The 27,840-nt window shown below is 46.1% G+C and overlaps 1 protein-coding gene and 1 long non-coding RNA gene across 11 annotated transcripts in view; one reads left to right on the forward strand and one right to left on the reverse strand.

Moving 5' to 3' along the window:
• The window catches only part of CYRIB (CYFIP related Rac1 interactor B), a 106,403-nt gene extending 79,476 nt beyond the window's left edge, over positions 1 to 26,927 (reverse strand). For 4 of the 9 annotated variants that reach the window (XM_040494423.1, XM_040494428.1, XM_040494426.1 and 1 more), the window contains exon 1: positions 26,866 to 26,927. Coding sequence is in view for 1 of the 9 variants with exons in the window: in XM_040494421.1 (XP_040350355.1) it covers positions 331 to 712 (382 nt within the window). In the remaining 8 variants the exon portion in view is untranslated. The other 5 variants (XM_040494424.1, XM_040494429.1, XM_040494427.1 and 2 more) reach the window with 2 other exon arrangements.
• Positions 19,828 to 27,694, forward strand: LOC121042986 (uncharacterized). 2 transcript variants are annotated; one of them, XR_005796607.1, is made up of 4 exons: positions 19,828 to 19,892; positions 19,977 to 20,191; positions 26,803 to 26,974; positions 27,427 to 27,694. It is a non-coding gene; the product is annotated as an uncharacterized LOC121042986 (long non-coding RNA). The 2 variants fall into 2 exon arrangements; XR_005796608.1 differs by lacking the exon at positions 19,977 to 20,191 and having other exon boundaries at positions 19,843 to 19,892.
• Positions 27,695 to 27,840: the final 146 nt, after the last annotated feature.

A 27,840-nucleotide genomic window follows, 5' to 3' on the forward strand; every position in this document is an offset into this window, starting at 1 on the left:
AAGGAGGGGGAGGGGGCAAACGCAAAGCCGGGGGTGGGCGCCGGGGCGGGCCCACGGCGCCGGGGGCCGAGGAAGCCCCGCGCCGGCGCGGCCCCCACCGCGCCCGTCTCTCCGCCAAAATGGGGTCGAGGGGCAGGCAAGCGAGGGGCGTGAGGGAAGACGGAAAACGGTAAAAATAAATCACTCACTCTCCGCTCGAGCCTCCTGGTTCTCTCAGCCCCGCTCCTCCGCCCTCCTTGAGCCGCGGCGGCGGCCCCTCAGCGGCGCTAGAGGGAGCCCCGGGCCCGGAGCGGGGCAGCGGCGGCGGCCGGACCGGGAGCCCCTCCGCACCTGCCCCTGTGGCGGAGCCGCGACGAGCCAGGCGACGGCGGCAGCAGCAGCAACAGCAGCAGCAGCAGCGGCGGCTCCGAACGGGGAGGGCAAGTGACCCGGATGTACAGGGTAACGGCGAGGAGGGGGAGGGGGGAAATGCCAGGAAGTGAGGGAGCCGCGGACCTGTCCGGCCGTGCGCATGCGTCGCGCGCCCGCCCCGCAAGGTAAATCCTCGGCCTTCCTTCCCCGCCCCTCTTCCCCCCGCCCCTCCTGAAGGGGGCGTGGCGAGGCCGGAGACAGGTGGTCCTGCGCCGGAGGAAGGAGAGGAAGGGGGCGCGGCCACCGCCTCCGCGCCCCCCGCCCTCCTTAAAGGAGCAGCATCGTCGCGCCGAGATGGCATCTGGGTGGGTCAGAGTCTTGCAATCTTCTCATCTTACACTGGGAAAACTGAGGTTCAGAGGTGGGGGTAAGCTGCTTCAGGTCAGCTAACTCGGAAACACCAGGAACTGGAACTCGGAACTCGCCGATCAGGACTCTTTGTGCTGAACTCAGCGAAGCTGCCACATCCCACCACCCCCCACGCCTCAAATGGCTGGGCTGGCGAGCAAGCCTTTCCCCCGCTCCAGGTAATGAACCTCACTCCCGCTCCCCGGCAAAGCAGAAGAACGGGCCGACTCCCCAGAGCCTAGAGGTGCACCGTTATCGCCTACGATGGTATCGTGGAGACACCCTGGGGAGATGTTAAATGATCAGTCTGAGGACAGAAATCAGGCGCCACTTGAGACTTGTACCTTGCCACGCATGGCTCTAAGAGATAAATGAGATGTTACAGAGTTACGCTCTGGGCAAAAATGTCCAGGGCGGGGGGGGCAGAGAATTTGGATGTGGCCCAGGGCCCAGCATCTTATTTCCAGAATCTCTCTTCACCCTGGAACATAAATGCTCCCTCTTTACATATAAAAACAGAACATTCCATCCAGCTAGTTCATCCTAATCCTGCTATGACACAGATTTTTTTCATTAACACTAAAGTGTAAATGATTACAATGTTACCTTTACCTGGAATATTTTCAGTTTGATCGGATAATTACCATGGAAGTAAATGGTTCGAAATATTTTGGGGTCAAGGCCCCTACTGAAAATCCCACAAAAGTAGGGGCTTTTCTCCCCCAGAAAAATGCACATATGCACACAAATTTGCGTACAATTTCAGGAGATTTATGGACCCAGGAAGCCTACCTATGAAAACCTGACTATGAACTCTTGTTCTGGTCAAATAGGTAAAATCCCAGGAACTATCCAGGCCTTACCAGATGTGGTAGCCAAGAAAGCACTCCTTGCCCCAAATACAGAAGGGCAGCCCTTCCCTTATTTAGTCTTTTGTCTTCCTCTTGAATTACCTGGAGACTCCACGGTGTTAGCCATACTATATAGAAATGTGTTAAGAGTCATGGAGAGAGATTAGATGGCTTTAAAAAAAAAAATTTTTTTTTTAGTGTTTATTTTTGAGACAGAGACAGAGAAAGAGCACGAGCAGGGGAGGGGCAGAGAGAGAGGGAGACACAGAATCTGAAGCAGGTTACAGGCTCTGAGCTGTCAGCACAGAGCCCGTCGTGGGGCTCAAACTCATGAACCGCAAGATCATGACCTGAGCGAAACTGGACGCTTAACCGACTGAGCCACCCAGGCACCCCGCGAGATGGCTTTTTGAAGGCATACACTGAAGGCAAGGGTCATAGGCCTCAGACTTTTACCCTAATTTTCATACTTTAGGAAAATTTAGGAGTTCTATACTATATTATAATCTCTATCAATTTCAGTTAAACTAAGGGAGCCAATATTTTGCAAACATTGATGCTGACAGAACAGTCTTCACAATCCAAGAACTTTGGTCCGTTTTTCTTACATGCTGATACACAGTCTTAAACAATTCTGGTCCACAGAAATCCACTGTCCTCAATTTGTGCCAGAGGAAGAAAGTTCATACACCTGCCCAGTCCCTTAAATACGAGCTCTGAGTAACCATACATCTCTACCTCAATATCCCAACAAAAGCAGAAATCTCTTCCATAGTATCAACCCTATCCAGTTTAGCTCAAATATCTCCCATTATGGGGACCTCCTTATTGCAACGGTCAGCCTCTTCTCCTTATTGCAACGGTCAGAGGTTCTTGAGGAACCTCTCCTTTTACACTGAGCAGAAATCTGATGCCCGACAATTTTCATCCATTGGTCCTAATTTTATCCCTGGAGAGCAACACAGACATGAGACCAGCCTGGGGGAGCTTACAGTCTAGCAAAGAAACGTCCGTTGTTGAATGATAACCATAAAATAAGATGAATCCTGTGAGGAGGGTAGAGCACCCCCTTCAGAGATACCTTTCTCATTGTCTGCCCTAGATCCCTGGCCTGTGACAGAACTCACAAGTAAGCTCTACCACTATACTACCCCATGTGGGATATCCTGAAAGAGGGAACAGAAGACAAGACCTTCAAAGAAGTGCTGAACTTATCCTTCCTCAATCCTTTCTTTGTCACCCTGCGTGAATGTAATCCCATTTCAGCTGAGGTCAAAGCTTTCAAAGTTTTATGTTGAAAAAAAACCAGCCAGAAGGAGCCAAAAAAAAAAAAAAAAAAAAAAAAGAGGTTTACATAAGAACCCCAGGCTCTCGATGATTTAATCACTGTGGCTTGTTAGCATTTTTTTTTTTTTTTAGTCCTTCCAATGTGCCAGGCACTGTACTAAGCACTTTGCTTGCTTTTCCTCTTTTGCTTTTTACAACCACCCTATATGGTACTATTATGACATCCCCCTTATAAATGAAGAAACCAAGACTCAGTAGGAGATCCAGGATTCAAACCCAATCTGTCAACTCCACCGTGTGTTTCTGCATTTCTATAAACTTGACTCTGCTTTTGTAAATTTCAGAAGTTCCTGATCTCTTCTTTAAATGTTGTTTCCTTTGAAAACTTTATTACTAAATCAACTTTAAAACATTAAGGGGCACCTGGGTGGCTCAGTCGGTTAATCGTCCGACTTCAGCTCAGGTCATGATCTCACGGTTTGTGAGTTCGAGCCCCGCATCAGGCTCTGTGCAGCAGAGCCTCCCCCACTCACACTCTGTCTCTTTCAAAAATAAATAAATAAACATTAAAAAAAAAATTTAAACACTATAAACAAATTGTTTCACTTACTCATTGATTCATTCCATCAATACACAATTTTGCCACCCTACTGCGTCCTAGGCACCATGCTGAGGGTCTAGATTGGAGGTCAACAGATGTGTGGTACCTGCCCTGGCAGGGCTCACAATTTCATGAGAGAAAGAGCTGTAACCTCAGAATTACAACACAGCATCATTCGTTGTCATCTAGGAGAGTGGAAGAACCAACAATCCCTGGGACAGTTGTGAAGGCTTCAGACCGGACGCACTTGGTCTTGAAGAGACTGGGGGAGGGGACGAGAAGAAAAGGCACATGGGCAGAGAGGAAGGGGAGTTTATGACATGCTGGAGGTAAGGTTGGGTGAGTGTGACTGTGCAGGACCTCCTCAAACACCATGCTAAGAAGTTTGAACTTGCCTCCTGAAGGCAATAACAAGTAAACAGAAACTTCTCAGCAAGGGGAGATGCGTTTTATATCAAGGTCACTCTGACGACAGTGTCCAATGCGGACTATGGTGGGAAGGAGAATTGAGGTCCACAGACCACTGAAGCTTTTGTACAGTCCAGCTGACAGATAATTAGCGCCTGGTTTAGGAAGCTAGCAATGGAGAGGGAGAAGGGGCACCAGAATTAGGATACTCCTGTCGAATCTCCAGGAGTTTGTGACTAGCTGAATCTGGGCAAAGTAGCAGTGGGAGCTGTGGAACCTGACCCTGAGGTTCCTAGCTTAGCAGACCCATCAGAAGGTGACACCATTCAATCCCAATACCTTTACACAGTTTTCCTTCCTGTCCTCTCCCAACCTTTATTCACATCAATGCACACTGCTTCCATTACTATTTCAGATACGTGCAACTATTTCCCAATGCCATTTCATATTTCTACAGTCACATTTATCATTTTAATGGCAGCAGAATATTGCATCACGTTGAAATAGCTCAATTTCCTTCGGTTGCTAAAGGTTCACACCCTGCATGCCTGGTTTACCCTGGACTCATTCGGTTCTGAGCATTTTGCAAGAGATGAGTTGAGTGAGGAAAGAGAGCCTTTAGGTGAAGGGTGTCGGAAAAGTGTGCCCTCAAGAGTCAGCCAAGCTGCAACTCTCATGGGAGTACTGAGAGAATGTATTGCATTGGAGAAGATGCAGAGCTGTGGCATCAGCCTACCATGTATTCACTCACCCAACAATGCTTTCTTGTGAAGCAGAGGGACAATACAACAGAACTGAAGCCACCTGGCCGAGCCAGGGTCTGAATCCTGTTCTACAGCTTATACAAGTTCTCCAACCTCTCAGAGCTTCAGTCTCCCCTCAAGTTTGTGGTGAAGATTAACCTGGATAAAATTTACAAAATGCTTGGGACACAACTAAGCATACATTAAGTTCGATAATAATTTTCAGTCTTGGTTCCCTCCATATGCTTTCTTGACTTCCATCATTTTCAGAGTTTCTGAACAAACCCACCAGGCAACAATGCATGTATCAGAGTTCAGAGCCTGAACCTGCCAGGGTGAACCAGGACCACTCACATGACCTCTCTAACCTTTCATTTCCCATCTGTGAAATGGGCATAAGAACATCCATCACAGGAATGTTGCAAAGCTCTCATAAGTACTGTCAGTATAGGAATATATGTTCAAAGCCCCAAAGCACAATGTCATTAATGCCTATTACTGCTGTTATAGACATTGCTGTATCCTTGGTTTCTTCCCATTAAAAAAAATGACTTTCGGGGCACCTGGGTGGCGCAGTCGGTTAAGCATCCGACTTCAGCCAGGTCACGATCTCACGGTCCGTGAGTTCGAGCCCCGCGTCAGGCTCTGGGCTGATGGCTCAGAGCCTGGAGCCTGTTTCCAATTCTGTGTCTCCCTCTCTCTCTGCCCCTCGCCCGTTCATGCTCTGTCTCTCTCTGTCCCAAAAATAAATAAACGTTGAAAAAAAAAATTAAAAAAAAAAATGACTTCCACCTAAGTTCCTTGGATTGCAGTTCTGGGTTAAAGGATCTGAATATCGCTATGGTTCTTGATTTGCGTTGCTTGGATTGCCTAGAGAGGACTCTTGATGGTGCTACCATAGTTAATTCAAATATGACATATTAGTCCTCAACCCAACATTCAGGGACTTCTATGAACGGCTTCCCTCCTCCTCTTGGTGGAAACAATGAACACTGAATCCTTGAGGAAAGAGGCACCCTCCCAGACATTTCCAGGACGGCCAGAGGTTCGAAGGCTAAGGACTAGGACTCCAGTGTCCGGCCTGACGGCTGAGCATGCAGTGGGCGAGTTTCCTGAATGCAGAAGAGGACACAGGAATGAGGCCTGGGCATCCCCAGACAGCACTCGAAGCCTGTCCGCCATGAAAGATGGCATCAGAGCTGCTACTCAAAAGAAACAAAGTACAAAGCCGACAGCTCAAACCTAACACACTCCTGTTGTTTAGCAAAACATTAGCCAATCTCTCAGGAGCCATAAAGTTGTCCTTAAGGCCGTATTTCCTCAGAGTTCCAAGGCTCTATGAACCTCCATCACATTCCCAAATGTAACATTTCTCACAGGTGGGCAGTTCCACGGGGTGACCTACAGGCAGGCGGTAGGCTCTCGCAGCCTTGCATCGCTGGTCCTTCCCTGCGCCTCAGATGTGCCTTCTAGCCTCCTCAAGTGCCTGTTTCTTGGCCTTCAGGTTCAAGGGTCACCTCCTCAAAGGGGTGCTCCCGGTCACACCTCCCTCACCTCCCTTCAGTCATTCCTATATGCCACCGGCATTTTTTTTTTCCTTCACGGTGATTTGTATAACCTGTAATTATTTTTATTTTTTTAGCTTAAAAGTGTTTTTAAAAAGCCTTCCATAGGGCGCCTGGGTGGCTCAGTCGGTTAAGCATCCGACTCTTTTTTTTTTTTTTTTCCAACGTTTATTTATTTTTGGGACAGAGAGAGACAGAGCATGAACGGGGGAGGGGCAGAGAGAGAGGGAGACACAGAATCGGAAACAGGCTCCAGGTTCTGAGCCATCAGCCCAGAGCCTGACGCGGGGCTCAAACTCACGGACCGCGAGATCGTGACCTGGCTGAAGTCGGACGCTTAACCGACTGCGCCACCCAGGCGCCCCAAGCATCCGACTCTTGATCTCGGCTCAGATCACCCATCTCACGATTTATGGGTTCGAGCCCCACATCGGGCCCTGAGCTGATGGCGTGGATCCTGCTTGGGATTCTATCTCACCCTCTCTCTACCCTTCCCCCACTTGCTCTCTGTCTCTCTCTAAATAAAGTTCAAACAAAAAAAAAAAAAAAAGAAAAGAAAAGAAAAAGAAAAGCCTCCCACTAAAACATCAGCTCTGTGAAGGCAAAGGTCGGAGCTATTCCGCTCCAACACCTATCACTGTGCCCACCCAGCTCCTAGGAGACCCTCAATAAATGTGTGGAATGATTGGGTAAAAAAGGGTGGTTCCCAGCCCCGGACATCCTTCTTTCACCCTAAACTCTATGAAGAACAATGTTGACTGCAGACAAAAAATTGAAAACACAGATGAGCAAAAGGAAGAAAATATAAACACTCATGATCCAACCTCCCACCAAGTGGATCCCCTTCCAAATGTTTTTTCCTGTATCTATATAAAGATAATGCATATATTTTTATAGAAATGGTTCCTAAACTGTAATCTGCTGTGTTTCATTTCACAGTATATCTTAATCACCTTTCCTTAATAAAGATACTTCTGCTGCCTTGCTGTTAAAGGTTCTGGAACACCCAGCCATGTCACTACACCACAGAGTATTTAACACATCTCCCAGTGTTAAACTAAAGGGGAGGTTTCTTCAATGTCAGTAAAGGTAAAATGTTTTAATACAGCACTTCCCTCTTGACAAGCTTCCCGTTTTTTCCTCTGTGTTTGTATTGCTTTAGTTAGAGCTTGTATTTGTACAGAACCACACTCCCTACCGCCCATTCACCACCTGGAGTTATTAGAGTCCCCATCAGCTGGAGAAGCAAGATTGTTTGCAGCCGGCAAAGGTGACGTGTGACGAAGCCAGGACGATGTCTCGGAGTTCAGTTTGGGAATCTGCTGCTGATACAGGCGACAGAAAGAAAGAGCGCCTTTTCTTGCCAAGATTTTAATGTAAAAAGAGGAAGAGACTTTCGGCAAGCCTTCACTTCCCCCTCCCAAGCCCTGCCCAGGGGCAAAGTTTTTCCCTGGAGGGGATGGGCTGGTTCCCAGGGTTTACCGAGGTCCTAAGCAGTCTGTGGCCCAAAGCCCACTGCACCACTTAGAGACAAAGAACTGGCTGCAGAAAAACCCAAGAGGGCACGCTCGGGATGCACTGTCCTTTTCCACAAGCAGCAAGTCCAGCCCATGGCGTGGTTGAGAAGCCACTCGGCATTTTCCAAAAAAAAAGTGTTAACGTTTGTTTATTTTTGAGAGAAAAAGAGAGACAGAGCATGAGTGGGGGGAGGGGCAGAGAGAGAGGGAGACACAGAATCCAAAGCAGGCTCCAGGCTCTGAGCTGTCAGCACAGAAGCCGAGGCGGGGCTCCGGCTCACCAACCATGATATCATGACCTGAGCCAAAGTTGGGCGCTTAACTGAGCCACCCAGGCCCCCTGCCACTTGGCATTTTTGGCTCTGACGGTGGTCAGGTCACTGCCCTCCGGAAGGAAGGACCTTGCCACACAGACACAACAGACCCCATTCCAGCAGGACTGGTCAGTGCTCAAGGGCACTGGCTGCCTTGCCCACCTGCCACCTCCACCATGGCTGGGCCACCTTACCAAGCTGTGCAGGCACAGGAGGGGGTCACCTGAACAAGGGGGCGAGATGTCATCGAATCAGAAATGGCACCGGAAGACAGGAGGGAGAGAAACGGCTGGTGGGGGCGTCTGTTCCTGGACCTCAAGTCATTGTGACCCAGAAACCCAAACAGAGGTGCATCTCTGCTGCCCCACCCATCTTAATACAGCTCTCCATCCGAGTTAGAGGAAAAACTTTCCCTGTAAAGAACCAGAGTCCCCTAATTGTGTCAAGGGTCATGAAGTTAATCCATGCCATTTTTTTTTTTTTTTAATTTTTTTTCAACGTTTTTATTTTTAATTTTGGGACAGAGAGAGACAGAGCATGAACGGGGGAGGGGCAGAGAGAGAGGGAGACACAGAATCGGAAACAGGCTCCAGGCTCCGAGCCATCAGCCCAGAGCCCGACGCGGGGCTCGAACTCACGGACCGCGAGATCGTGACTTGGCTGAAGTCGGACGCCTAACCGACTGCGCCACCCAGGCGCCCCAATCCATGCCATTTTAAAAAGCTTCTTCATGGGGTGCCTGGGTGGCTCAGTCGGTTAAGCACCCAACTCTTGGTTTCGGCTCAGGTCATGATCGCGCAGTTTGTGGGTTCAAGCCCCATGTTGGGCTATGCACTGACATAGCAGAGCTGACAGTGCAGAGCCTGCTTGGGATTCTTTCTCTCTCCTTCTCTCTGCACCTCCCCTGTGGGCTATCTCTCTTTCAAAATAAATGAGAATAAACTTTAAAATAATAATAATAATAATAATAAATAAGAAGCTTCTTTGTGTGTTTTACAGAAACACCATGGTTGGAGAAAAGAGACGGGTTTTTCTTGAAATTTAATGGCAAGATGGAACTACCACCACTCGATACCTTGGCTCGACTGCTTAGTTTCTGCCGGTTTTGAACAAAATGATTTCCACCCATCTTTATAATGACAGTTTTCACTTGAGAGAATTAGGCACCAGGAATGTATTTCACTGGAGGTCACAAAGCTACTAAGACAGGGTGTCAGGATTTGACGCAGGTATGAGCAGCTGGTTACGTGGCCCAAGACATACTGCCTTTCTTGCCTCCCGTTTGTTTTTCTCTCTACAAACATTAACTAACTCATTCAGTGTCCAAGCTCCATCTAAAATATTAGGCTACTCATTTGCAATACCACCTAATTCACCATTATTGGGATTTTTTTTTTAATTTTTTTTTTTTAACGTTTATTTATTTTTTGGGGGAGAGAGAGAGACAGAGCATGAACGGGGGAGGGGCAGAGAGAGAGGGAGACACAGAATCGGAAACAGGCTCCAGGCTCTGAGCCATCAGCCCAGAGCCCGACGCGGGGCTCGAACTCACGGACCGCGAGATCGTGACCTGGCTGAAGTCGGCCACTTAACCGACTGCGCCACCCAGGCGCCCCTATTGGGATTTTTTTAATTAATTTATTTATCTTTTAATTTAAGTAATCTCTATACCCAACACGGGGCTCGAACTCCTGACGCTGAGATCAAGAGTCCCATGCTCCACTGACTGAGCCAGCCAGGTGCCCCTAATTCACCATTATGATGAGGATTAACTAAAGCAACAGATGGAATGTATGAAATTGCTAACATTCAACCACTTTTTACCCTAAAAACATTGATGACATACAGTTAAACCTAATATGTCAACGTTCTTGGACAACTCTTAAGTGTTTAAATGAAAGTGCATGGCTGATTATCTTGCTTTTTGAAATCTGCAGCTTTAGTATTCAAACCCATAAGGCAGTACATCATGGTAACTAAGAACACAGACTCTAGACGGACAGACCTGAGTCTGAATCCCTTCATTTAGTCATCTGTAAAAAATAGGAAAGTCACGGTACTCACTGTCAGAATTAAGTTATTTCACGTAAAGCACTTAGCACGGTGCTTTACAAATGTTAGGTGCTCGATAAATATTAGCCTTTTCTATTATTATCATTGCTGTTATTATTAACTTGCTTTCATTCAGATGGTTTTGGTATAAAGCTGCCCATTGTAGCATTATTTATAATAAAAACCAGAAACAAATTCAATTTCCCACAACAGGGAAACAGCATACCAGGGTTCTGAAAGAACTGTCTTTAGAATTAAAGAAAATCAATCCAATTAAGATTTAACAGCCCCTGCTTTGCCACTCAGGGGCTGTATAATTTTGAGCCAGTCTTTTCTTTTCTCTGGACCTGTTTTCCTCCCCTCAAAAATGAATGGTTTACTCTCAATGATTCCTAAGTTCTCTCCAGATTTAAAGTGTACAGTCCTAAGGCTCTAAATAAAATATAATCCATCAATATCAAGGATAATATACAACCCCCAAGTACACACAAAGATGGGAGCAACATGAGAAAATATTTTATAAATACTGCCAACCTTCTTCAACCCTCCTGTTTTTTTCTGTAACAGCAGTCACCTCCTAAGAGAATGTGTACTATGTTTATTGTCTCTCTCCATGAAACAGATGGAAACTTCCAGGAAAGCAGGGAATTATGTCTGGTTTGTTCACTGATGTATCTACCCCCAGCCATTACAGCAATGCCTGGCACAGAGTAGAAGCTCAATTAACATTTGCTGATTGAAAATTTGTGAACATTCTGGGGCACCTGGGTGGCTCAGTCGGTTGGGCGTCCGACTATGGCTCAGGTCATGCTCTCACGGTCCGTGGGTTCGAGCCCCACGTTGGGCTCTGTGCTGACAGCTCAGAGCCTGGAGCCTGCTTCAGATTATGTGTCTCCCTCTCACTTTGCTCCTCCCCCACTCATTTTCTCTTTCTCTCTCTTTCTCTCTCTCTCTCTCTCTATCTCTCAAACATGAATAAACATTAAAAAAATTTTTTTAAATAAAGAAAATTTGTGAACATCCTAAAAGAGCAAAGTACAAAACTGTATATATAACAGAATGCCATTAATATACAATACGCACCCCCATGGGAAACTGGCAGATAGGATCAGAGAGGTTAAAACAGGATGAGGGAGTAGGGATGAAATTTTTTTAAGTTTCCCTCAATATTTTGAACAATTTTGTTTTAAAAGACAGCATTCAACAAAGCATGCAGACAGAAGAAAGATGTAGAGAAATAGATGAAGTGACCAAGGGGTGTGCCTCTGACAGAGAGCAGTAAGGAAGGGCAGGAATATGGAAACAGAATCACAGGGGCAGAAAGAAAACTAGGTAAGAAGATGCAGAAAAGAAAAGCCCATTTATCTTGGACTTTTAATTACAAGCTAGCATCTCTTATTTTTATTTTTTTTTTAATTTTTTAATGTTTATTTATTTTTGAGAGAGAGAGAGAGAGCATACAAGCAGGGGGACAGAGAGAGAGGGAGTCACAGAATCCGAAGCAGGCTCCAGGCTGTGAGCTGTCAGCACAGAGCCCGACATGGGGCTCGAACGCACCAACCATGAGATCATGACCTGAGCCGAAGTCTGATGCCCTGTCGACTGAGCCACCCAAGTGCCCCTACAAGCTAGTATCTCTTAAACTTTCCACAAGTTGATAGAATTTCCCCATCAATTCCCTCAATCAATGGAAGCTTTGGTGAATTTGAGCACAAAGGTGCACGTGGGGCTGTTACGTGTTAACGTTTTGTTTGTTTTGAGAAACAGAACAGAGCATGATCAGGGGAGCAAGCAACATACAACTGCCAAAGAAATGATTGAGACATACGGCCTGGAGAATTTAAGGGAAAGAAGACTTCCTTTGGCTTTGGGGAGTTAGAGGAGAAGAGTCAAGAAGTTGTTCTCGGAAGGCCTGGTGTCCTGAATTGTACCAACTCACAGGGACCTTAGTGCTGTTTGTGGCCTCAATCTTGAACCTTTCACCCTTGCATTTGATCACACATTACAGAGGAAGAGGGATGGAGTCTGAGAATCTGAAGCAGGCTCTGCACTGTATAACAAAGAGCCAGATATGGGGCTCAAACTCATGAACCATGAGATCATGACCTGAGCTGACGTCGGATGTTTAACTGACTGACCCACCGAGGCGCCCCCATCACAGATTACTCTTAATGCCTCCAGCCTCCCCAACTGCTTTCCTGAGCTCCTCATCATGTCCATTCATTTGAACTTTGAGCAAACTGGGTCAGATGCCCCAGTATGAATGATCAGGACCCTGTGCTTCTCCTTTATAGCACATACATAATTGCAATTGCATGGTGATTTGTGTACTTCCTTAAACACAGGGAGCCCCACAAGGGCAGAGACCAGACTGTGTTGTCACTACTGTAACCCTAGTGCTAGCACAGAGCTCGTGCAAACAGGTGCACGAGCTGGTCACAGAGATGGCATTGGTCCAGCGTTAACCTAGTCCCAGGGCCTTACCCCAACTCCAAAATCCCAACATGGACACAACCCTAAAATCAGTAAATCAGATAAGCAACCCAAGGAGGTGAGATGTAAAGTCTCCCCAACGTAGCCACAATGATTAGGTCACTAGCTGTGGAACCAACCGGTTGCAATATAGACCTTTAGAAAGAACAATGGGGATGTCAAACACGAGCTAACAGTGTGAAAAAAGTTTTGAGTTTTGAGGCTACAGAAGAAAAGACATTGCATAAGATTCAAAAAAACAAACAAACACAACACCTTTGCAAAAGAGAACCAGTATGGTCCAAGTTATGAAGCAGCTTAACTGGCTCGGCTAGCTTCTTCTCTAAAATCATGGTGCTGGGGCACCTGGGTGGTTCAGTGTCCAACTTCAGCTCAGGTCATGATCCCACGGTTCGTGGGTTCGAGCCCCGCATCAGGCTCTGTGCAGACAGCTCAGAGTCTGGAGCCACCCTGCTTTGGATTCTGTGTCTCCCCCTCTCTCTGTCCCTCCCCTGCTCACACTCTGTCTGTCTCTCTAAAAAATAAACATTTACAAAATAAAAAAAAATAAAACCCTGGTGCTGATTTCATTGTAGAATACACGTTTAATGAGAAAGCATCTCTCTTTCAGCTTTGATGCACAAAGGTAGAGAGGAGAATGGTTTTTCTTGTCCAGGCCCTGGTGTTATCTAAACCCACAGCCCCAGAGAAAATGTCGGCCGTATCCATTTCAGCATGTACTTAGCATTTTTATTTAATAGGCCACTTGCATTAATGAGTACTTGATGAATCACTTAATTTTAAACATGTAAGGAACCTTGAAATTCACCTTCAATCCAACATTTACACTTAAGAAAAACCAACAGCCCAAGAGAGGCTCAGAGGCGTCTCACAGGTACACAATCCCAAGGCCTGGACTCAGGGAGAGTCAGAGAACTGCTGAGTTCATGTCCAAGGGTTGGATCACGGAGGCGTCAACAGAGCCCTGTAAAAAAATCTCTACTTAATCAGCAGTGAATATTTGGTGCGGTGTCTGGTGTGATCTTTCGGGGGAAAGGAGGTCAATTAAAGCATTATGCTTTCTTGGCCCCTCATTACACACAAATCTCTTCCAAAGTCAAAAAGAAAAGTTAATAGACATGTACCAAATGATAAAGAAACAAGTGGAAATGCAGGTTGTCTGGGACTTCTCAATCACCCATAGGAGTGGAGAATGGCTTCTTTCTTGGTAGTAATACTAAGCTACTTAGAGTTCCTATAGTTACTATTTCCTGCTGTTGTGCCTTTGTCTGTGCTGTTCTCTGTGCTATGAACACCGTTCCAGACACTACCATACCTCCCGGACAAACTCCTATCTACCCACCAAGACTGCAGTCAGGCATCTCTGGATGCTGGATAAGCATCTCACCATCACTAAGTTCCCGTTATTACCTTCCAGTAACACACGGCCCTACTGATGCCTGACAATCCTTCGAGGAAGTGTCAAGATTAGCAAATGGTATGAGGTTTGTAGAGCACCGTGTATCCCATTGAGGAAAGCACTACAAACACACAAGGTAATGTTTTATTAATCTACTTAACCTGATTTCCTTGAAACACAGAGAGTGATTTTGATGGATGAATCAACCAACCCAAGATTAATAGCTTGGTTTACTACGCTCATTTCTCTTTCCAAGCCACAAGCCAAAATAAACTCACTCTCAATTTATAACTTTGCAAAACGTGCTCTCGCGTATCGACTCCTGAATCCACTGTGGTTATTAAAAGCATGGTTGCATCCAGCAGGACGGGCCAGGTTACGCTGTGGTAACAAACAGCCCCGGGGTCTCGGCCCCAATGATGACCACAGTGGTCATTCTGGGATCGACAGGATGAGACCAGCAATTCCATCTTTCTGGACTATACCTGACAATCTGGATTGAGCAGCTCTGTGGCTGACATCAGTTTAACAGGTACGATCTCCTCTCTTCCTTCTCCAACCACCTACAGAGCTGTCTTGCAGGGCTGCAGTGTGGATTAGATGTGACAGTGTTTGTTGTTTACCCAGGATACTGCCCAGCAGACAAGCAGCAGTCAGTTGACGATAATGATAGCTAGTATCAGTATCATTGCCATTATCCCTATTCCTCTCCAAATAATAATCATGATGTTATTATTAAAATTCTCATATGGTTCTTGAAACTGTCTGCACACTGGAATCACCCAGAGAGTTTAAAATCCATTAATGCTGTGTCCCACCCCCAGAGTTGGTAAATTAATTCATTTGGACTATGTCCTGAGGGCTTTGGAATCTTATCTTATCTCATCTCATCTCATCTCATCTCATCTCATCTCATGTCACTGAGAGAAAGAGAGAGCATGCAACTGGGAGAGGGGCAGAGAGAGAGGGAGACAGACAGAATCCCAAGCAGACTCCATGCTGTCAGTGCAGAGCCTGTTGTGGGGCTCAAACTCACAAACCATGAGATCATGACCTGAGCCAAAGTTGGACACTTAACCGACTGAGCCACTCAGCCACCCCTGGGCTTTGGAATTTTAAAAGATCTCCAAGTGATTCTAATGTACAGACAAGTTTGAGAACCACTGTCCTACAGGCACCCATGTTCATATCTATTCTTACATATATTTGCATGTGCGTGCATTCACACAGGTGCATATACAAGCTGGCCAGGTTCCACGAATCCTATGTGGTGGTCACATCAGTCAGGATGAGTTAGGTTATGCTGTGTAACAAAGAGCCCCTAAATACCAGTCCTAGTGACAACCACGGTAGTCACCCTCTACAGTCAACAAGGGGAGCCCAGCAATCCCACCTGACAGCTAAGCCTATGCATCTACCCTCACATCTTTCCTGTTTCCTCTTTTTACTTCATACTTTTTCTAAGGTCCAGTTTAACAAGTTTGCCAGGCCCAGCATAAATCAGAAGCAAAAAAATATACTGGCATGGACAGACTGTTCAGAGGAGGACCACTGAAGACTATGTAATGGAGACTATGCTTCATTCATCTATCCCCAGGCCCTGAAACATGGTAGAAAACCTAATATAAATCCATTATTATCCATAATAGCCTGAAAAAAAAAATGGAAAGCAGACACAAGAACTCAAAAAGCACAGCTGCTAAGCTGAAAGTCTTATATGTCAACTTGGCACTGACCACCATTTTGATTTCCCCATTTTTGTTAATTTCCCTCAGGATGAAACTATATCCAGTGGGATGGAAGTGAGGTCAGGAGATCTGTGAACAGACCAGCGTTCTTTCAGTGGGCAACAAAGTGCACAACACTCATGGTAGGTTCAGGGAGCAGTAAGAACAGGTCATTTTGGGGCACCTGGGTGGCTCAGTCAGTTGAGCAGCCGGATGACTTTGGCTCAGGTCATGATCCCACGGTTCGTGAATTCGAGCCCCACATCGAGCTCCCTGCTGTCAGCACAGAGCCCGCCTCAGATTATCTGTCCCCCTTTTTCTCTCTGCCCCTCCCCTGCTCACTCGCGAGCGCGCTCTCTGTCTCAAAAGTAAATTGGAAAAAAAAAAAAAAAAAGGAACACAGACATTTTGCCAGCAGCACACACGAGTTATGGTAAACCATCTCCTGCTCTGCTGGATGTTCTCTCTCTGCAGAGTCTGGAGAAAACCAAAAAACCCAGTTCATATGCCCTTGTTTTGGGGACGGTTTAAGAATCACGCTGGCTTTACATAAACTCTTCATCAAAACAAATGTATTCTGTATTTTGAATACCTGAGTTCTCTCGAGCCCAGGGGAAAGAAGCATTGTATAGGATTACATAATAGTTACCCTACTACTTTAAAACCAAGTGGAAGCCTCAGGCAGCCAAGTCAGAAGGAGAGAGAAATCATTTTTGTAAAACTATCTGAACGCAACCGTCTCTTCTGATGCATTGGAGTTGACAATGGTTCTGCTCTTCTCAGAAGCTCTTTCAATTATAGGTTGCTTATCTGGACCTGGGAGAGTTTTCCTCCCATCTAGAGTTAGTTAAGGAAAAGGAAAAGAAAAAAAAAAGCAGGCAGAATTCCGCTAGTAAAAGCCTGAAATGAAAAGTGGTAACCACTCCCAAGGCCCTGCTTACTGTAGAGGAGTCATTAGCCAAACCTTTGTAGGGTCCCTGTTAACGATCTATTTGCTCTGCAACCGTCACAAGAAGGAGAAGTAGGGAATGTGGGATGCACAGCCTCAAAACACCTCACTCTCTTAGACATGTGGCTGTTGGCAAGCAACTTAACCTCTCTGAACTTGTTTGCTCATCTGTGAAATGGAAATACCTACTCGACAGGGACAGTATAAGAACTAACTGAGGAAAACGTATAAAGTGACTAGCGTTCAAAAAATGTAGTCAATGCCTTTCCTCTGATCACTGCCAAAGTCTCAGAGTGCTCACCACAATGTGGAGCTTTTTAAGAGAAAGGCCTTTTCTTTTTCTTTTTTTTCTTTAAGAGAAGGGACCTTGCTGTTCCTCCTACGCGCCCACATCCTACACACTGCCCCCCTTAAGAGACTGTAGTTGCCTCTTCAACATCATTTCTTCCCACCAAGCAGCATCCTTCAGTCATTCGGTCCTCATTCCCAGTTCCAGGGATGGGGCCTGACTGATCTAAGGCAATCAATGTTATCCTATTTCCTCTGCCGCCATGATGGTTTGAGATGGATCATCCTCAGATGATGACTCAACCAGAAGGGAGCTCAGAAATTTTGTGCTATGGCCCTGGGGAGAGATGGCAGCTCTCCCTCCTGTGGATGTGATCAAACAAACACGTGGGCTGAGAAGTACCAGCAGCCAGACCACCACGTTAGATAGCTCTGCTCTGCACTTCCTGGAGCACACCTATTTTTCCTGAGGTCTGCTGGCGTTGGAACAATACAGAAGCCCTGCTGGCAACCCTCTCACTACTATGAAGGGAGTCAACCTGAGAACAAAGCCAACAGACACAAGGGCAGAGCCCAGAGGATCACAAAGAAATGAAGCCAGAGCCCTGATCAAAGCGTACCCGAAACCTATCCCACTTCTTCACCTTTTGGTTATGTGAACCACTCAACTGCTCCCATCAATTATCCAGTTTGAACTAGGCTTTCTGTCCCTTACAACTCAAAGCACCCTGACACATCCTCATGCATGGCTGAATGAATCACCGAGCAAGAGATTATGCAGAAACATCATCACTCTTCCGAAGATTTAACTCAGATTTCAAGTTTCCTGGGAGCAAGAGCCCTCACTCATCTTGGTCCGCCAGCATCCCAGGCTTAAGAGAGTTTCTGGACACAGGCCCTCAATAAATACTTTTTTAAATAGGTGAATGGAATGAAACTAACAATATCACCCGGAATCTCAGAACCTTTTAAAACCCTACACTCCAGATGTATCTGGATCAGAGGAACGTGATGAGGGAGCTGAGAGCCATCAGTAAGGCCTGAGCTCAAATCACAGATCCAGCTGGACGTCAGCGTCCTTCCCTGCCAAATGAGCATATTAATACCTACCTTCCTGGGCAAGGACAGCCATGCAAACACACCCAAGGTTGCATTTCAGAAATATGTATGTGCCTCTTTCTTTTGGCTAACACTGTTTCATATCATGAGTTCTAGTCTGAGGTTCAGGAAACAGGATCATCACGTGGACACAATGTGGGCCAAACCGCAGATCACCCAGCAGAGCCAGGCCTGGGAGGGCGAGGACAGGTAATGTGTACCCCGAGCCTCCCACCCCTCAACATACTGCCATTCCCTTCAGGAAAGGGAGCTTGGGAGGAGGGCATATATCAACAAGGCCTTCCGGCTGCGATGCTTCCTCTTTGCTTTGCTGGTAGCTTCCTGACAGAAGCTGGGGACTGGGACCAGAGCAATCGGCAGTCCCCGCACATCCCTAGCTGCTGCTGACCTAACCATTCACTGATGAGGTGGAGCTCAGCTACACGGTCAGCTGCAGGAGGGTAGGGGCCTTGGCTCGTTCACCGGTACAGCCCCAGCACCCAGAAAGCACTCAGTTAAAGATCACCTGAGCACATGGGTGAAGGAGTGAGTGGATGCACAAAGTGATGAAATCAGGATTCTCAGAAGAGAACAGTCGTAAAGCCCTATTAGTGCTCAGACTGCTGATTATGAAGCTGGCAAACCCAACGCCCAGAAATGAGAGGCTGGCACCTGGGGACTCAATTCTGGCCCTAGGACTCCAGTGCCTAGGTCTGAGCCACAGATCCCTTCTCTGACAAATAACCATTATCAAGATTAAATAAGAATTTTTTTAATCTTTATTATTTTTGAGAGAGTGATAGAGCGTGAGCAGGGGAGGGTCAGGGGGGTGGGCACAGAATTGGAAGCAGGCTTCAGGCTCTGAGCTGTCAGCACAGAGCCCCAGGCAAGGCTCGAACTCAAGAACCACGAGATCATGACCTGAGCTGAAGTCAGACGCTTAACCGACTGAACCACCCAGTGGCTCACAATTTTTTTTTAATGCAGCTACATAGAGGGAGAAAAGGTTGACAGAATATATGCAAGATATTAATAACAATTAGCTTTTGATGATAAGATTATGGGAGGACATTTATTTTTCGCTTTTGTGTAAATTTTCAGATTTTCTATAGTGAACATAAATAGACTGTCCAGTAACAATAAAGTGAACATAAAAGAGGGGAGACGCCGATCCAAGCAACTAGCCCCAGTGCCTTAGACATAAAGCAAGGACCCAGCAAAGGTTCCATTTCTAGGAATGCCCTTCACACATCTGGAAACAGCTCTCATATGTCTCCTATTTCTTAAGTATTTCAGCTAATTTACTGTCACCCTTACAGGACTTGATTTCAAGGCTCTCTTTTATCCTTCCTTCTCTGCAAAGGCTCCATCTGTTAAAACCCCACTCTGGGTATTGTATAAACCAGCTCACAGAATCAGCAGCACGCTCCCGTTTGCTCATTCATCTGTTAATTCATTCACTGAGTAAACACCCCTTAAAAACCTACTCTATTGGACATCCTTGCTCTTACCCACCCCGCCCCCATTCACACACGGTTCCCAGATTTTCCTGGGGAACACCCACCTCCCCTCACCTCAGTCCCTGTGCTCTGGGGGGGTGCAGACCCTAACCTCAGCTCCTTCAGGGGGCGGGCACTCGATCCAGGATGGCCAATCAGAGCATCGCATTCTCTTAAGCCACAGGGATTGGTTCCCGAGGGGCATGTTGCCCAGATAAGACCAATCAGAAACAGAGACTCAATTCGGGGACTTTTCTTTAACCGTTGAAAACGTGACCTTTTTATTCCCTTCTGCCAGAACTTCTTGAGAGCCGTCTTGCCACCACAATCCAGAAAGAAACGGTAGGTGATGCTGAGGGTTGCAGAAAAACTGTGTAAGCCTTAGCAACACCGTTGAAACCTCCATGCGTTAATTTCCATCCCTAGGCTTTTCAAGGACATAAATCCCCTTTCTGGGGAAGCCGGTTCAAGTCAGGGTCCTGCTTTGAGGTCAAAAGAGTCCTGACTGATGAAATCCGAAGGGCTGTGACATAGGCTGCACGCTGGCTATGCACAGAGGAAGCGAGATGATCCATGCCACCTTTCCTGGCACTCAGTGCGATGTGGAGACAGCTACAAACAGCTACAATTATTTAAAGCCGGTAAGATAATTGCTTTAATTAAGTACGACATGGAACAAGAGGAGCATGGGGGGAAGGGGGGGCCAGGAAAGGCCTCCGACAAGAAAGAGCATTTAAACGTACCCTGCATCTGCATTCAGGCAGCAGAGATAGAATTACTATTTGGGGAGTCAAGAGAACACGGCTGATACACATCCAGCTCCCAGTAAACGAAACCCACTACAACCCACGTGACACACGGGGCGGTGATACTTAAAGCACTTAAGGGCACTCTCTGAACAAGCCCACAACACAGCATCTCGAGAGACGGCAAAGTGCCAATGTCCAACAGCCCTCACTGGCAAGAATTTCATCTGAATGTTACAGACGATGTCACTCTCTTAAATAACTCTCAGGTCAGTTTTTGTGATTTGGATGCTACACAACGTTCAGTTTTCACTCCAGCCCTTTTGCCTGTTTGGATTACTGTTGATCAAATGGCACAACATTGTAACAACAGCCCTCTGGAGATGAATAACCTGTTTACCACATTTGTTACCAAATGATAAGGGAGAGGGAAGAGAGCACGTGTCTGGTTCCCTAAAACACTGCATGATGGGTTGGGTTAGAAATATGGCTGCAGGGAACACTGGCAACAATAAAAGAACCTCTGGGAACATCTGTTTTGCTAAGAAAGGCCTTGAAGGCCAGTCTTCGTAAAGGAGCAAAGCCAGTGTCCCTCAGACCTCTGACAATGTGTACATAACACAAGTTGGGAAGATACTTAATGAATCAGAAAAGGATACCGCAAACAAATTCTCCTGGGTCTTTGCTGTTTCTAAACACATCAGCGATTCATTTGGTCCACAAATACAGCTCCAAGTTTCCAGGGCCTTTAAAGAGTCCTACAGATGGAAAAATTAACACTGACAAAAACTTCCGTGTGGTCTTAAGAGAGGTGCTAGGGTCGAGTGGCAGGAGGGCGAAAGGCTTGAGAACCCTTCCAGGTAGCCTGGATTTCTCGGAAGCAGCTGGGTCACCTCTGCTCTAAAAACACTTGAAAGAGTGCTGTTGACTTTGCACAAAGACTTCAATTCCCTTCTCCTGAAAATGCGACTATGACTATGATCACAAGTTCAAGTTCACTGGGCAACTGCTAGGATCCAGGCAGAGCCTACAAACAGGGAGACCCAGGCGTACCGGCTCGAGAGGACTGAGCCTGAAACCAGAAGTACCTGCCGTTTGGCATATGCTCAGTAAACACTGGGAATTAGCGACCCCGAGAAGACCGCTAATCTCTTCTAAAAATGAGAGGGGCTTTTATGTTGAAAGCTCCCAAAGAGAAGTTTTTGTTAACTAGTTTGTTTTTTTAACACAAAAAATAATATATGCTCATGCTTAAACATTCAAAAAAAAAAAAAAAATAGAGGCACCTGGGTGGCTCTGCTGGTTGAGTGTCTGACTCTTGATTTTGGCTCAGGTCATAATCTCAGAGTTGTGAGATCGAGTCCTGAGTCAGGCTCTACCCTGAGTGTGGAGCCTGTTTAGGATTAGGATTCTCCTTCTCTCTCTCTCTCTCTCTCTCTCTCTCTGCCCCCCCTCTAAAAAATTTTTAAAGCATTTTAAAAATTAAAAAAAAAAAAGAATTCAGAAAATAGAAAAGATACACAACAAGACATCTTCCATCTGCCCTAGAGCACAATCCGGTAGCCTCTTCCCCAAGAGGTGAACAGTATTCCCCACAATCACCTCCTTCTTGGTATCTGCCAGTAATAATTGATGCGTAATCAAGCACATGAGGTGTGTGGACTTACTTGTATCTCCTACTTTTTCCCCCCCACACATGGTGGGAACATACCACATACACTTTTCTGCATTTGTCTTTTCTTTTTTTAACTTAAGATTGTATCCTGGAGGGGCGCCTGGGTGGTTTAGTTGGTTAAGCCTCCGACTCTTGACTGTAGCCCACGTTATGATCTCACGGTTTGTGGGATCAAGTCCCACATTGGGCTCTGCACTGCCTGCTTAGTATTCTCTCTCTCCCTCTCTCTGCCCCTCCCACTCGTATTCTCTCTCTCTCTCTCTCTCAAAATAAGTAAATAAACTTTAAAAAAAAAAAAGAGAGAATGTATCCTGGAGATCAGAGCTTCTTAGCACACATGACCTTCTATTTTAAACAGTGGCCAAGTATCCCACTGTAAGAACATACTGTAACTGATTGAATCAATCCCCTGCCAACATACATTTCAGCTGCTTCCTCGATCTTGCTTTTTTTTTTTTTTAATTTTTTTTTTCAACGTTTTATTTATTTTTGGGACAGAGAGAGACAGAGCATGAACGGGGGAGGGGCAGAGAGAGAGGGAGACACAGAATCGGAAACAGGCTCCAGGCTCTGAGCCATCAGCCCAGAGCCCGACGCGGGGCTCGAACTCCCAGACCGCGAGATTGTGACCTGGCTGAAGTCGGACGCCCAACCGACTGCGCCACCCAGGCGCCCCTCGATCTTGCTTTTATTATAAACAACGCTGCAATGCGCGTACATTACATATGTCTTCACATACCCCATGGGTGACTATAGGAAAGATACGACAGATAGGATAAAATCTTGGAAGTAAAATCGCAGGGCCAAGCACTCAGAAAACGCAGATAGTGCCATATTGCCCTTACTGTCACTGTCCCCAACTGTGTGGTAAGTATGCCCATTTCTCCACCCATACTCACAAAACGTTGTTTCGTGTTTTTAAATACAAGGGAAGAAAGAGCACCAGAGCTTTAGTCTTGTCCCCCTGGCTCTCCCTGCCCCTGTGATATCACACATGACATTACTACTTCCTGTAAGTCCCACCCATGATGCACAACCCAGAAATCCCAGTGTAAAAACAGAATGCACATCAGAGCCACTGGGGTGCTGAAGCCAGCTCACACCAGCTCAGGTGAGCTGAGTGGACACCTTTCTTCCCGATTCTGGGTTCAGGGACATCAGGCTTGTAGCTTGAAACTGGACATGGAAAGCATCTGTACCATAGAAATCAGCAAATGCTACAAAGCAAGGCTTCTTTTTTACCCCGACCCCTCCCCCCCAGAGGGACCTTGGTCACACATATCACACATCAATGCACACCTACAGTGGAAACCAAGCCTCAGCCATCTCTCTTTGAACATTGCCACCAGCAAGAGGGCCACAGATTCTTGTGACTTGGTCACAAATTCTTGGAACCTAAGGACTGGAGAAGATCTGAAGGGATATCTAATAGTCGTGTCTCTTTTGTCATTATGTCTTTGAATACTGCCTTTCCCCAGCCCATCTGTCTAGGCATAAGCAATATCCTCCTAGTTCCTCTTCTATGCCTCCTTACCATTCTTGTGTATTCGCATCTCATTATTGTTTAGTGCTTATTTTTGAGGACAGTCTACAGTGTAACAATTACACACATTAATTAATCAATTAATACTTTTTAAAAAGGCTCTCAAGTGCTCAGTTTCACAATGGACCCAAGTCTCATTTCTAGACCTACTGTGACATTTCAACCTTAACACCCAGATTCCATGGCCTGCTCCTGGGCACAAAACCCCACAAGCTGTCATGACTTCAGCCCACGTATCCAATTGACTTAATTTTCTCTCTTCATCTCTGACACTAAAGGACTTCCCTTTCTGATGAGCTCCCCTAGGTACAAGTCTTACATTTTAGTCCACTCTGTGTTCATATCACGAAAGACACAAATCAGCATAGTCCCCCATGCTGGCAGAGTGTTCTAGGTCTCCAAGTGTAACATAACCACCTACCCGTGCTTGAGTTCTGTGCACATTACAGCGGCAGCTTACGCAAGGGTAAGCTTCCAAAGTCAGCACGGATATGAAAACCGGAAGCAGTCAAAATTCTCCTTGAAAAGCCCGTAATAAGGCTTCACAATGGACACTAACAAACCGTCTCCCAACACAGGTCCAACACAGGCTGTGTCCCTTCAGCACTGGATTTGGTGTCTTGGGTTGAGCACCAGAAAGAAATAGCTAGCTTGGATTTCAGAGCTGTGTTGTAGGATAATTAAAATCTATAAATACAAGACACACCCTTGATGGCATAGATGCTCATACTCCAAAAAGCCACAGGAACAAAGAGTGACAGAAGGAACAGCAGATCTGTGTCTCATTCACACTCACTCCAAGAGAGAGACGCCTGTTGGGTGGAATGACAGGATCACCCACGCTATTTAAAGTGTTATTTTTATCTGTACTTTGTTTTTGTTGAGCAAGTATATTTGGATCTGGATAAGTGTGAAGCAGTAATCTATGACAGGATGTATCCAGGACTTTTGTAAGTCAGAACAGTGGTTAGCCCTGGGGCAGGACTCACTGTGAAGGGGCATGAGAGAATTTCCTGGAGAGATAAAAATCTTGAATGCCCTGTCTAGGTGGGGACAAGATGGGGTGACATTAAGAATTCATAAAGGGGCATCTGGCTGGCTCAGTGGGTAGAGCATATGACTCTTTATGTTGGGTTTTTAAGTTCGAGCCCCACACTGTGTGTAGAGATTATTTAAAAATAAAATCTCTGGGGAAGGGGCTCCTGGAGAGCTCAGTTGGTTAAGCCTCTGACCCTTGATTTTGGCTCAGGTCATTATCTCACAGTTTGTGGGTTCGAGTCCCATGTCAGGCTCTGCAGGGCTCTCTCCCCATCTCTCTCGGTACCTCACCCACTCGCTCACTCACTCTCTCTCTCTCTCTCAAAAATAAAATAAATAAGCTTTAAAAAAATAAAATAAAACCTTGGGGCACTTGGCTGGCTCAGTCAGTTGAAAACGTATGCTACTCTTGATCTTGGGGTTGGGAATTTGAGCCCCACGTTGGAAATAGAGATTACTTAAAGATAAAATCTTTTTTAAAAATCCTAAAAATCTTAAAGTGCCTGGGTGGCTCAGTCGGTTAAGCGTCCAACTCTTGATTTCAGCTCAGGTTATGATCTCACGATTCCTGAAATCAAGCCCTACATCAGGCTCTGTGCTGACAGCATGGAGCCTGCTTGGGATTCTCTCTCTCCCTCTCTCTCTGCCCCTCCCCTGCTGGCACATGCACACGTGCCCTGTCTCCCTCAAAACAAATAAACATTTTTTTAAAAATCTTTAACAAAATAGATTTGTACATTTTACAGTATGTAAGTTATACCCCAATTAAAATAAAAGTTACAGGTGTACATGAGAGACTACTCCACGACAGCTTGCCACCTGATCTCTATTCTACAGCTAAAGCTCTCTAGGGGCCAGCCAGCAAAACACAGGGTAGTAAGGACACCAGGAAGACAAGGGACAGAAGAGGCAGAAAAGGGAGTGCTTGGCGGGGATAGCGGGTACCCACGCTCATTTCTTTCTTTTCTTCTTTCTTTCTTTTTTTTTTTTTAAGTTTATTTTATCTATTTTGAGAGAGACAAAGAGAGTGCAAGCGGGGTAGGGGCAGAGAAAGAGGGAGAATCTTAAGCAGGCTCTGAGCTACCAGCTCAGAGCCCACGAGGGGCTTGAACTCATGAAACCGTGAGATTATGACCTGAGCTGAAATCAAGAGCCGGACATTTAACCAACTAAGCCACCCAGGCGCCCCAAGCTGGTTTTCCATGAGGGGCCTGCCAACAGTTAAGTGCATTGGCTCTCCAGCCAGACTACTTGGATGCGAATACTGGCTCCACCCCTGCCATGGGTGTCTGTGTCCCCACCAAATGTATGTGTCGAAGCCTAACCTCCAAAAGGACAGTGTTAGGGGGCAGGGCCTTCAGGAGTGATTAGGTCCTGCGGAGGGAGCCCTCATGAATGGGATCAGTGCCCTGATAAAAGAGACCCCAGGGAGCTCCCTCACCATTTCTGCCATGTGAGTTTACAGCAAAAGAATGGCCATCTGTGAATGAAAGTGGGCCTTCACCAGACACCGAATCTGCCGGCACCTTGATCTTGGACTTGTCAGCCTCCAGAAGTGGGAGAATTAAATTTCTGTTGTTTAATGCCCCCCAGTCTGTGGTATTCTGCTACAGGAGCCCAAATGGACTAAGACGACCCTTGCTACTGGAGTGAACTTGGGCAAGTTACTTCTCTTCTTTGATCCTCAAGTTTCTTTTGAAATTTAAACAAGATAATTCAAAGCTTTTGGCACAGCGTCTGCCATTCAACAGCATTCAATAACTGTCAACTATTACTCCTGTTACTGACGACAAGAGGCTGAGAGCATCTTCTTTCCTCCAAAGTTCTTTTTTAAATTATTTTTTTAAGCTTTATTTATCTATTTTGAGAGAGAGAGCAAGGGAGGGGCAGAGAGAGAGTGAATCCCAAGCAGGCTCTACACTATCAGCACAGAACCTGACACGGGGCTCGGTCCCACAAATCGTGAGATCATGACCTGAGCCGAAACCAAGAGCAGGACACTTCACCCACTGAGCCACCACCCCCCCCCGTCTCCAAAATTCTTATTTAAATTAAAATTTTAAATAAATAAATAAAAATAAATTAATAATTTCACCTGATAACCTTGTAGGGTCTCAATAAATATTCGTGGAGTGAACGAAAGAAAACACATGGATTCTAATTTCAACAGAGCGGCAGGTTCTTATTTCTACTAAACTGAAATCCATGTCCTGGCCTAATACTTCCATCCACTTTAATTTTTCTTCACAGCAAAGTGGTCAAGAGCACAAGCTTGGAAGCAGATGGCCACGGTCACATCCAGCTGTTACTTACCAACTTGGTAACCTTGAACGTGATGCTCAAATTCCAGGCCTCAGTGTCGTCTCCTGTAAAACAGAGTGACAGCAAGGATTAAGCACGCGACAAGAGACCTGAGCACAAGGTGAGCCCCCAGTAAATCCTAGACACTATTATTCTTTCCCATACTAGACACTGTGAGAGAATAACCCCTCTCAATTCCATTTCTTCAGACCGTCAGGGTTTACAGAGCATGTCTCACAAATAATTTTTCTCATTTAATGTTCAAAATAGTGGTATGTATTACAAATAAAGAAATGGAGGTTCAGAGAAGTTAAGTAACTTGCTGACGGTTACACAGCAAAGAGCAAAGACCCAAACCAAAATCCTATGACCAAGGGATAGTTTGGCTAGACTGTGTGGTTCTAGGGACAGAGGGTGGGGCCAGGCTGTCCTTTTCAAATTCAGAATTCCAAGTTAAAGGATGCTGGAAGTCTGAGTTACAACAGGAGTATTTGGGTCCCAGCAAAATGCTCAACTCAACTTGAGATTGAACTGGTCTGAATCATTCTATGCCTGAATCACTTTCTGTTTTAGGTTTCTTCACGGCTGAGGAAAGAAAACAAACTTATATAGAACACCAACCCCATCACCCTCAGCATCTCTTACAGCAGCAAAAACTTATGAATCAAAGGGAGTTTTCATAAAACCAAAGTCAAACAATATCCCATGGAACACAGTCGCCAGCGTTTAGCGTGCGGGTCAGAGCACGGTCTGCCGCGTCTAGACATTCTCATTATTGCACGGAAGAGATACAAACTGCCTTTCTCTGGCCTTTATTTTGATTAAATCTTTAGCTGCCTTAGTGTTTTCTCTTTGCTTTTCGGCGGGTGATGAATTACAGGAAGCTGATCCACTGGCCTCACTTTACTCACAAAAGGTCTGGAGGCTGAGCCCAATTGTGGTAGGAGAACACTACCGGCTGATCAAGTCAGCCACCTGTGCTCTCCT

Source organism: Herpailurus yagouaroundi, unplaced genomic scaffold, assembly GCF_014898765.1.
Source record: "Herpailurus yagouaroundi ecotype Mexico unplaced genomic scaffold, PumYag 186, whole genome shotgun sequence".
Classification (NCBI taxonomy): domain Eukaryota; kingdom Metazoa; phylum Chordata; class Mammalia; order Carnivora; family Felidae; genus Herpailurus; species Herpailurus yagouaroundi.